General features: G+C 49.7%; 1 protein-coding gene across 1 annotated transcript in view; it reads left to right on the top strand.

The window, feature by feature from the left end:
* The window catches only part of Dnah10 (dynein axonemal heavy chain 10), a 121,566-nt gene that overhangs the window by 34,791 nt on the left and 75,091 nt on the right, over positions 1 to 11,684 (top strand). The window contains exons 18-25 of the mRNA XM_005344367.2: positions 120 to 327; positions 1,634 to 1,790; positions 2,312 to 2,788; positions 3,425 to 3,583; positions 6,425 to 6,541; positions 6,668 to 6,770; positions 9,307 to 9,485; positions 9,735 to 9,946. Of these exons, the coding sequence (XP_005344424.1) occupies positions 120 to 327; positions 1,634 to 1,790; positions 2,312 to 2,788; positions 3,425 to 3,583; positions 6,425 to 6,541; positions 6,668 to 6,770; positions 9,307 to 9,485; positions 9,735 to 9,946 (1,612 nt within the window). The remainder of the gene's footprint in view (positions 1 to 119; positions 328 to 1,633; positions 1,791 to 2,311; positions 2,789 to 3,424; positions 3,584 to 6,424; positions 6,542 to 6,667; positions 6,771 to 9,306; positions 9,486 to 9,734; positions 9,947 to 11,684) is intronic.

Below are 11,684 nucleotides of genomic sequence, written 5' to 3'. Positions count from 1 at the left end.
ACAGCCATGACTCATGACTGATGTGTGAACAGGCCCCTGACATGCTGAAGTGTGGACACATCTGCTGTGAAGTCCTTTGAGCCACAGCTGCTCTATGTATCTCGTGCCCTTCTCTACAGGTGTGAAGGAATTCTTCGAGCACATCGAACGAGAAAGGGCCAAAGACGTGGACCACATGGTCCGGTGGTACATGGCCATTGGACCACTGCTGACCAAAGTTGAAGGTCTAGTTGTGCATACCAACACAGGCAGGGCCCCCAAACTGGCCTCCTACTACGAGTACTGGGAAGGCAGAATCTATGACGTCTTGGGGAAGCTCATTCTGAAGTAAGCCCACTTGAGTCGTGCCTGGATTGGTCATGACTCACAGGCTGGGATGGGCAGCTGGATGGGGAGGCTGACCAGGGAGGGGTGACCTCTGTGTGGGTCCCTGTTCCTATGAACCTCTTCTGGTACACGAGGCTGCAGTGTTCCTCTCTGCCTCTGGAAGACAGAGTAACCACGTTTGTCTGGCAGCAGAAGGCCCCAGAAGAGCTTGTTTATGTTGAGAGATAGACTCGGAGGACAGGTGGTCCAGCCCTCTTTCCCGGCTACAGTCAATCACCGGTTGGAATGGTCACTGCATACTGAGTTCTGATTTCTCATGACAGTTCAACACCAAAGCTGCCGTCCTCTGTGGATCCTGTGGTCCAGCAGCGTAGCTCGGCCAGCTGGGAGACACACACACACTGTAGCCCAGGGTCGTTCTAAGAGCCCGACCATGAGTGCCATCCCCATGACTCCTGAGTCAGGCTCTGAAGGTGGCAGCATTGCACCACAGTGCCCTTCTTGAAAACGTAAACACATTAAAAATATTTAATTTTAAATTGCACGTATATGATCACGAGTGCAGGAGCTGTGGGACCAATGGTTGGCTGTCCATGCAGCTGGAGTGACGGGCAGATGGTTGGCTGTCCCTGCAGCTGGAGTGATGGACAGGTGTGAAACACCTGGCTTGGATGCTGGAAACCAAATTTAGGTTCTATGGAGCATCCTATCTGGAGCTACTTTCCATAATGTTATATCTTCCCATTATCCATCCATCCATTTCTCCATTCCATCTGTCTACCATCTGTCCATCCACCATCCATCTATCTACTCTCCCATCACCATCTATCCATCCGTTCATTTGGCTCTCACACACCCGTGCCTTCATCCACCCCCCATGTTTCCATGCATCCAGCCAACCAAGCTTTATCGGAAGTAGCCATGTGCTAGGGCCTGGACTAGATCTTGGTCACAGACAAAGGCCCTGTCCTCTGGAGACCGAGGAGAGAGGACAAAGCAAGAGGATGGACACCTGTTGATTGGTCGCCATGGAAGATCAGACAGCATTCCCAGGAGGCAGAGTGCTGCTGGGGATGACTTTTGGGTGGTCGGGGTTCGTTATTAGTTCCCACCAGTAGGTGTTTGATTCCCCAAGCAGAAATGACCAAGGTGCATAAAAGTAGACAAAGGGGGCAATGGTCCCCCTGACATGGTGGCTTACAGTGTGTAGCAGACCCTTCCCTCGGCCCCAGGCTCTACTCCCTCCGTCGGCGCTTGGTGTGTTTCATACCCTGAGTCCTACGTCCCTTGCGTTCCCCCCACTTAGGAATTTGCAGGCTTTCAACTCTCTGATCCTCGGAAACGCTCCTCTGTTCCAAACGGAAACCATTCTGTCAGCTCCGGAGATCATCCTCCACCCCAACGCCACCGAGATCGATAAGATGTGTGTCCACTGCACCCGCAACTGCGTGGAGATCACCAAGGTAACGCGGAGGTCACCGGGGAAACAGTAGCCCTTCTGCTTGCCGGCTGCTCATTGGTTGGTACAGTTGGAGAGGGGCCCAGCGGACAAGGGCTCAGCTACCTCTGGCCTCTGTGAAGCCATCAAATTTAGGGGCAGTCCCATAGCCCAATCCTGGTTCCATTCACCCCATCCTAACTTTTTTCCCTTTTTAAAAATTTACTTTTTTTAAAAAATCATATGGCCCAGGCTAGCTTCAAACTCCCGATTAACCAAGGAGGACCTCGAGTCTCTGACCTTTCTGCTTCCACCTCCCTAGTGCTGGGATTACAGGGAAGGAGGGAGGGGAACATAGCAGGGCATGGCGGCACACATCTGTAATCCTACCATTGAGGCTGAAGCAGGGGATGGTGACATCAAGGCTAGCCTTGAAGGCCTGTGAGGTGAGACCGTCCCTCACAGCAGGGCTCGTCACCAGGGACTAGTATACCCCCAGGAGGCACACGGTGTCCGGTGCTCACCTCCCGCCTGCTCTCCTGCCAGTATTTTGTGCGCTGGATGAACGGCAGCTGCATCGAGTGCCCCCCTCAGAAGGGCGAGGAGGAGGAAGTCATCACCCTGAGCTTCTACAACGACATCTCCTTGAACCCCCAGATCATGGATCAAGCTGTTATGATCCCCCAAAATATCCACAGGCTCCTAGTGAACCTCATGAAATACCTGCAGAAGTGGAAACGCTACCGGCCCCTCTGGAAGCTGGACAAGTCCATCGTGATGGAGAAGTTTGCAGCCAAGAAGCCAGCCTGTGTGGCCTACGACGAGAAGCTGCAGTTCTACTCCAAGATCGCGGCGGACGTCATGCGCCACCCGCTGGTCAAGGATGAGCACTGCATCCGGCTGCAGCTTGGGCCACTGGCCACCACTGTGCAAGAAAATGCCAAGTCCTGGGTGATTTCGCTGGGGAAGCTCCTCAACGAGTCCGCCAAGGAGGAGCTTTTTAGCCTCCGGGATGAGATCGAGGTATGCCAACGCCACCTTTATTTCAAACAGATCTTCAGAGGCAGTGTCGTAGCTCTGTGGTAGAACGTTGCCGAGCACATGCAAAGGTCCTGGGTTCCATCCTATCCTCGTTTCATTTCTGTTGCTGTGATTAAATATCCAAAAGAAAAAGTGACTTAAGGGAGATAGGGTGTATCTCACTCATAATCTCAGGTTACAGTCCACCACTGAGGGGGTTCAAAGGCAGGAACTCAGTGAGCTAGTCACACCCAGCTGGTCATACACACAGTCAAGAGCAGAGAGAGGATAAATGTGCCCTCGCTCGCTCTCTTGCTCTCAGCCAGCATTCTCTTCTTGTACTGTTCAGAACCCTCTGCCTAGGGAATGGTCCTGCCCACAGTGGGCTGGGTCTTCCCACCCCACTTAACAATTAAGATAACCCCTCCTCCCTACAAAGATGCCCACACAGGCCAAGCTCAGCTTCGCAGTTACTCATCAAGCTGCTCTTCCTGAGCGATTTCTAGGTTGCCTCAAGTTGACAAAACTAATCGGCACACATCCCTAGCCTGCAGGCTGCACCAGCACCAAGGAGCCCTGTTCTCGAGGAAGGTGGTCTCATCTGTTGCTGTTTTCTGTCTCCGCTGAATTCTTTCATAGCACCTGAACAAAAACCTTAAGAAGGGCCCCACCACACTTGAAGATCTCAAGTTTGTCCTGGCAACAATTGCAGAGGTCAGGACAAAATCTTTAGTCATGGAGCTGAGGTACAAGGACATCCAGGAGCGGTACCGCACCATGGCGATATACGGCATCTTTGTGAGTCAGCCTTGCTGCCCCAGTTTTTGGTTGGGTTATCTACTCTGTAAATTACCAGATGAAAGTAGCCTCACAAGGAGGCATGGCCAGATAGGCATGGCAACTGCCAGGGGAGGTATGGCATCAGGAGTGGGAAGCTGGCTGGTCATATTTCAGCCACACACACGAAGCAGAGAGACAACAGGAAGTGATCAAGACTTTAGACCCTCAGAGCCCACCCCCCAGAAATCCCCCACTTTCTATACATTCCATCACCTTCCCAAACAGCGCCACCAACTGGGGACCAAGAGTTCCAACAGTGAGCCTGTGGGGGACATCCTCAGAAGGGCCTCTCAGTGGCCCTGCCAGCCATGTGTTCCCAAGCAAGTGACTAAGAATCCCCAGTAGGAAGCTACCACATGGGTGTCCCCACTGCACGGGCATTTTATTGAACTTTAAATGTGGAGACCATGGCTTGATCTTACAAGGCTTCTGTGACGTTCTACAGCCTGTTCATATTAGCTCACTGTCTTGCCTCATTCCCTTCCTTTCTTCTCTTTCTCTTTCCTGGGGAGAGGACGGGGGTCACATCCTGTAAAAAGTAAAGAGTTTTTGTAAAATAATAAGAGGGCTGACAAGATGGCTCAGTGGGTAAAGGAGTTCGGCACACAAGCCTGGAGACCTGAGTTCAATCCCCAAACCCATGTAAAGGCAGAATGAGGCAATCAACTTCACAGAGTTGCCCTCTGATCTCCATATGTGCACTGTGGTATGTGTGTACACACCTATGTATCACACACACACACACACACACACACGCACACACATAAATACTCATAAATAAGAACAAGAAGGAACAGCCTGGTCTACAGAATGAGTTTCGGGACATTCAGGGCTACACAGAGAAACCCTGTCTTGAAGAACCAAAAAGCCAGGCAGTGGTGGCACATGCCTTTAATCCCAGCACTCGGGAAGCAGAGGCAGGTGGGATCTCTGTGAGTTTGAGGCCAGCCTGGTCTATAAGAGCTAGTTCCAGATCAGGCACCAAAGCTACAGAGAAACCCTGTCTCGGAAAAAAAAAAAAAGAAAAAAAACCAAAAAAGAAAGAAAGAAAAGAAAGAATAAGAAAGAAAGGGGAATGTGAGAAGATAAAAGAAACTTGTGACAAATGGTTTTATTAGTCTATTTTTGAGATAGGGTCTCTCTGTGTTTTAATTTTTTTTTTTTTTTTTGGTTTTTCAAGACAGGGTTTCTCTGTGGCTTTGGAGCCTGTCCTGGAACTAGCTCTGTAGACCAGGCTGGTCTCGAACTCACAGAGATCCGCCTGTCTCTGCCTCCCGACTGCTGGGATTAAAGGCATGCGCCACCATCGCCCGGCTGTGTTTTAAATTTTTTAAAGATTTATTTTTATTTTATGTGTTTAAGTATGCCTACATGTATGTGCACTATGTGAGTGCAGTACCAACAGAGGCCAGAAGAGGGCATCAGATCCCTTGGCACTGGAGTTACAAATGGTTGTAAGGACTTTTGTGGGTGTTGAGAACTGAACTCAGGTCCACTAGAAGAGAAGCCAGTGCTCTTAACCACTGAGCCATCATTCCACCTACTTTCAAGGATACTTCTTGTGCTTTGTTTCAGAAGTTATAATATGAAGAAGATAGCTTCCCCCCTTTTTTTTGGTTTTTCGAGACAGGGTTTCTCTGTGGCTTTGGAGCCTGTCCTGGAACTAGCTCTGTAGACCAGGCTGGTCTCGAACTCACAGAGATCCGCCTGCCTCTGCCTCCCGAGTGCTGGGATTAAAGGCGTGAGCCACCACCGCCTGGCTCCCTTTTCTTTTTTAATTATGTGTCTCTGTATATGTATATATACATATCTGTATATATGTGTGTGTGTGTGTGTGTGTGTGTGTACATCAGTGCAATACTCACAGAGGCCAGAAGAGGGCATAGATCCAGATCTCTGGTTCTCTGGAAGATTAGCCAGAGCTTTTAACAACTGAGCCATCTCTCTAGCTCCTCCAGATCTCCATCTGTCTGTCTCTCTCCAGGGTCTCACCATAAAGCCTTGGCTGGTCTGAAACCATTATGTAGAGCTGGCCGCCAACTCATAAAGATCCCCTGATTCTGTCTCCAGAATAAAAGGCATGTGCCACTATGCCTGGCCTAGATACCATTTTTATTACAAAATTACAGATTGGCCTAGACACAGTGGCATACACCTATACTCACAGAACTTGGGAGGTGGAGGCAGGAGGATCACCTTTGGCTACATAGTGGGTTAGAGGCCAGCCTGTGATATGTAAAACTTCAACTCCAAAATGAGCCAACAGGGGTCTGGAGAGGTGGCTTATTGGTTAAGGCTGCCCTTCCAGAGAACCCAAGCTACCCATCAGGCAGCTCACAGCTCCAGGGAATTTGATATTTTCTTTTCTTTCTTTCCTTTTTTCTTTTTTTGGTTTTTCGAGACAGGGTTTCTCTGTGGCTTTGGAGCCTGTCCTGAGTCTAGCTCTGTAGACCAGGCTGGTCTCGAACTCATAGAGATCCACCTGCCTCTGCCTCCCGAGTGCTGGGATTAAAGGCGTGCGCCACCATCGCCCAGCCGGAATTTGATATTTTCTTCTGGCCTCTGCAGACACTGTACATACATAATCAAAGAGGAAGAACTAAAATCCCCAAACCAAATAAACAACCCCAAGAACACAATGTTACTGTCTCAGCTGGCTTTCCAGTTTGTTCCAATAGCCCCCTTGGGTGCAGCTAGAAGCCAAATTCCGTGGGGAGCAGCTTTCACCTGACATTGCAATTCCAACATTATTGGTAATCCGTTCTGCCTCTCATTGTCTGTCTGTCTCTCTCTCTCTAGCCTACCGAAGCTGAGCAGGAACTGGTTGACAAGATTGAGAGCATGTGGCAAACTCTCTTCAATGACTCTGTGAACGTGGAACACGCGCTCGGAGGCATCAAGAGAACATTCACTGAGGTGCGGTGTCCCCTCCACTCTGAGTGCAGACAGGGGACTGGGGCAAGGGTCAGAACTTGGGTGCTCACGGTGCGTGTGAGGTCCTGGGTTCCAATCCCTGCACTTACGGTGGCCTCCTTCACTTAGATCACCCGCAGTGAGATAATGAACTACAGAAGCCAGCTGGATGAGTTTGCAAGGCGCTTCTACAGGCAAGGCCCTGGCGCTGTGGGTGAAGACCTGGATAAAGGTGAGGCTGTGATGTGGGGGTGTTGAGGGCCTGGAGGCTCCTGAGACATTCACAGGAAGTGATGTGTTGTCCCTGAAGTATCGACCCCTTCCTCAGCTGCTTCTCTCATGGTCTAGCGGTGGCCTCTGACGGCAGGGTGGATATAGTGCATAGGGTCGAGGGGTTTATGCAGGATCTAGTGAGAGCTGGAATCCAGCCGGTTCCCACTGCAGCCAAACATGGTGACCACTGGCATCTGCCTTTGCCAGTGCAGCTGTGTGTATCACTCACACACACACACACACACACACACACACACACACACACACACACCTTTGCTGCTCTCTTCCTCTGAATTCATTCATTCTCTGCACTTTGACCCTGGACGGTGCCATGCTGCTTCTCTCTGTCCTGCCAGACTTCTGTCATCATGACGCACATCTGAAAGAAATGGGTTAAGAGGAAGAACAATTGTTCTGGCTCACAAGTTCAGAGGTCTCAGTTCACTGCCTGAGGGAGAAACTGTAGCTCAGAAATGTAACACGTCTTTTTCTGTCCCACCAGCGAGCTCCCAAACAATGACACGGAGACTTATTAATTATGAAAGCTCAGCCTGTAGCTTAGGCTTGTTCCTAGCTAGCTCTTATAACTTAAATTAACCCATTTATATTTATCTATGTTCTATCACGTGGCATTACCTCTCTTCTGTCTTGCACCTCCTGCTTCCTCTCTGTGTCTCCTAGCACTCCCCGTGCACCTAGATCCTCCTTCTTTCTCTGCCCGGAAGTCCCACCTATACCTCCTGCCTACCCGTTAGCCATTCAGCTTTTTGTTACACCAGTCACAGCAATACACCTTCTCACAGTGTGAAACACCCCACAGCAGTCGAGGAAGGGGCAGACAGGGTCTTCAGAAGCATGTCCCTAAGCCATCACCCCCTCTGACCAGGCCTCACCTGCTAGTCTGCACCACTTCCCAATGATGGCATCAAATCTGAGTCCCTTGATGGATCATTGATGACCTCAGAACCAATCATGATCTGGTCACCTCTCAGTGTCTGGATCCAACATCTGGGGACTAAGCCACCACCACAGAGCCTTTTGGGGGATGCTTCATCTGAAAAACACAGCACATGTCCTTCAGATGTCACCAGTTAAAGGGGTGGCGGGGAGGCAGCACCATTCTTGGTCTAGAGCAGTGGTTCTCAGCCTTTCTAACGCTGCGGCCCTGTAATACAGTTCCTCATGTCATAATGACTCCAACCATAAATTATTTTTGTTGCTACTTTATAACTGTAATTTTGCTACTGTTATGAATAACTATATAAATATCTGTGTTTTCCAATGATCTTTGGCTACCCCAAAAGGGTTGCAATCCACGTTTTTTTTTAATATTTATTTATTTATCATGTGTACAATATTCTGTCTGTGTGTATGTCTGCAGGCCAGAAGAGGGCATCAGACCCCATTACAGATGGTTGTGAGCTACCATGTGGTTGCTGGGAATTGAACTCATGACCTTTGGAAGAGCAGGCAATGCTCTTAACCTCTGAGCCATTTCTCCAGCCCAGCAATCCACGTTTTTATTGGTGTGTTTTTGTTTGTTTGTTTTTTGTTTTTCTGAGGCAGGGTTTCTCTGTGTGGCCCTCGTTGTCCTGGAACTCACTCTGTAGACCAGGCTGGCCTCAAAGTCAAAGATCTGCCTGCCTCTGCCTCCCGAGTGCTGGGATTAAAGGCGTGCGCCACCACCGTCCAGTGCTCCCAGTGCTCTTCACCACTGAGCCTCTTTCCAGCCCCCAACAGCTGATTTCTTAATCAAATTTGTTTAATTCTTATTTAACAATTTAAATTATATTTACCTATTTATTTAGTGTGTACGTGTGCATGCGTGTGCTTGTGTGTGTGTGTGTGTGTGTGTGTGTGTGTGTGTGTGTGAGAGAGAGAGAGAGAGAGAGAGAGAGAGAGAGAGAGAGACTCATGCCTGTGTAGAGGTCAGAGAACATGACCTCTTTCCTTCTACCGCGTGGTTCCTATGGATTGAACTTTGACTGACCTTCTTAGCAGCAAGCATCTTTAACCACTGAGCCATTTCTTTTGGCCCTCCATCTTATACAAACACATTTTTAGACACGCTGCTCACTTTATAGCCCTGATTGGCTGGGAACTTACTATGTAAATAGGCTGGCCTTGAACTTGCAGCGACCCCCCCTCCCCACCCCCACCCTGGCTCCCAAGCCCTCACAGTCACACTGTCCTTTCTGCTCTATCTCTGCTCTTCTTTTTTGATTTTTAAAAACTTTTAAAATTGATTTTGTTGCGCTATACTCCCTCCCTTCTTTCCCCTCCCTTCTACCCTCTCCCATGGTCCCCATGCTCCCAGTTTACTCAGAAGATCTTGTCTTTTTCTACTTCCCACGTAGATTAGATCCATGTAAGTCTCTCTTGGGGTCCTCGTTGTTGTCTAGATCCTCTGGATTGTGATTTCTAGGCTGGTTTTCTTTGCTTTGCGTCCAAAAGCGAGTGAGTCCATATGATGCTTGTCCGTACTTCTTCTCTAGGCGTTGAGCTCTTAAGCAGTTTTGAAAAGGAGCTGGCCAAGCATGAGAAGAACCGGCAGGAACTGGCCAATGCGGAGAAGCTCTTTGACCTCCCCATCACCATGTACCCTGAGCTCATCAAAGTGCAGAAGGAGATGTCAGGGCTCCGGCTGATCTACGACCTGTATGAGTCTCTAAAGGTGCCGATCCTCCCCCCCCCCCCGGACACCCCAAGCTGGGCACAGGCACATATGCACTCAGGTGCAGTGTTATGTTGGGGAGGGCTAGGAAAAGCCACAGCTCCTTTTGGTTGGCCTCAATACTCACCCTTCTACCTCAGAGGATCCTTCGAAGAGAAAGCTGAGGGAGGCTAGAGCTAGGCACGTGCCGGTCCCTTCCTTGGCTTTTGCGTCAGGTCCCATGGGTTCTGATTTCTCTAATGTTTCTAGGTGGCCAAAGAGGAGTGGTCCCAGACCCTCTGGATCAACCTGAATGTCCAGTATCTGCAGGAAGGAATCGAAGGCTTCCTCAAAGGCCTCCGCAAGCTGCCGCGCCATGTGCGCAACTTATCCGTGGCCTTTCATTTGGAAGCAAAGATGAAGGCGTTCAAGGACTCCATCCCCCTCCTTCTGGACTTGAAGCACGAGGCCCTGAGAGAGAGGTTGGTTCCGTCCTCCGTCAGCCTCGTGAGCTCACAGAACGACTTTAGATCTCAGGCTTGTACAGCATAGGTTAGACAGGGGGTACAGACGAGAGGGGCCAGCTCGGCAGCGAGGCGAGAGGGGGCAGGATTTGTTTGGAAAGGAAGACAGCAGAAGGATTTGACCAGAGGAATTCAGGAGAAATGGAATGGAGCCACCATTGTCATTTGCAGGTTTTAGGTGCAACGTTAGAAGAATAAAAAGAACTCTGCCTGTCACCCCAGTGCTTGGGAGACTGAGGCAGGAGGATAGAAAGTTCCATGACAGCCTGGACCATATGTCTATTGGCACATTGCCTCAAAATTGCTATGTAGCCCAGGATAGCCTCAAACTCATGGCAGTCTTTCTTTCTCAGCCTTCCATGTGCTGGGATTATAGGCAAGAACCATCATGCCTGGCTTGAAATGAATCCTATATGCACACACACACTTTAAAGATTTATTTTTATTCTAAATTATGTTTAGCGTGTTTTGTCAGTGTATGTGTGTGTACATGTGTACGTGTGTGTGTGTGTGTGTGTGTGTGTGTGTACCTGTGGAGGCCAGAGGGCATCATATCCCTTAGAACTGGAACTACAGATGACTATGTGGGTGCTGGGACCTGAACCCAGGTCCTCTGCAAGAGCAGCCAGTACTCTTAACTGCGGGACCATCTCTCCAACCCCTTAGTGATTTAATTGACTTAATGTTTGAGCTACCGTTTCCACGTGTAACCAGTAGAAAGCATCTATTCCTGAGATATTTGACTTCCTTGGACTCTGATGCACTTTGTATACTCTATTAGAGCTTGGGCTCGCCCAACAGAGACAGACCGCATATGGTTGCCATGTTGGAAGCTTGGGTCCCTCTGGTGTTAGACGGAGCCATGGGTCCTGTGGGTCTGGTGGCTTGCCCAACCCCACTCCATGCCTATGGGAGTTAGCCAGTGTTCTGTGGCCCCTGTCCTCCCTGGCCGCATTTCCAAGAGTCTCCTCAGAGAACTACATCACACAACTTTAGTTTACTTAGCTAGAAATTGGTTCGGTCCCCATTTCCTCCCAATCTGCTGTAGTCTGGATCTGAAATGTTCCCAAGGGGCTCATGTGTTGAGGGTCTGGTCCCCAGTAGTAACTGTTGTTAGGTGGCTTTAGGAAGGGGTGCCCCTTAGTCTCATCCACCCTCCCCCATCTTCACGTAGCCGCATCTCATGTCCCTGGCTATGATTCTCTCCCTCACCGTGACGCCTCTAAACCTTTCTCTCTGTTAAGTCGCTTTTCTCAGGTATTTCATCACAGTTCCAGGGAGCCGAGGAGGACACAGTCCTCTTCACACAAGCATGAAGGTCTCTCCTGAACACTCACGAGGTTTTAGCGCCTATTTCCTGTCTGTCTTGTTGAGCCCAGAGTGGCAGCCACAGGCTCAGCCAACATAGCTTTTGCCTGTCCACGTCCCCACGCTTCTCCCAGGCCTGAAATGCTCTTGCCCTTGGCTCTCAGGGCTGTTCTCTGTGACAAACCAAGGCCCCCGTTCCATGACCTTGTAGCCCACAGTTCCCAGGCTCGGCCATGTCCCTCCCTGTAAGGCACATCTGAGCGTCACCTCTGATACCAGGGATCCCTCCCACTTTTCTTCTTCTTCTTCTTCTTCTTCTTCTTCTTCTTCTTCTTCTTCTTCTTCTTCTTCTTCTTCTTCTTCTTCTTCTTCTTCTTCTTCTTCTTCT

The sequence above is a fragment of the Microtus ochrogaster genome, chromosome 2, assembly GCF_000317375.1.
Source record: "Microtus ochrogaster isolate Prairie Vole_2 chromosome 2, MicOch1.0, whole genome shotgun sequence".
NCBI lineage: Eukaryota > Metazoa > Chordata > Mammalia > Rodentia > Cricetidae > Microtus > Microtus ochrogaster.
Note: the sequence above shows the minus strand (reverse complement) of the source record. Positions and strands in the feature narration are given on the sequence as shown.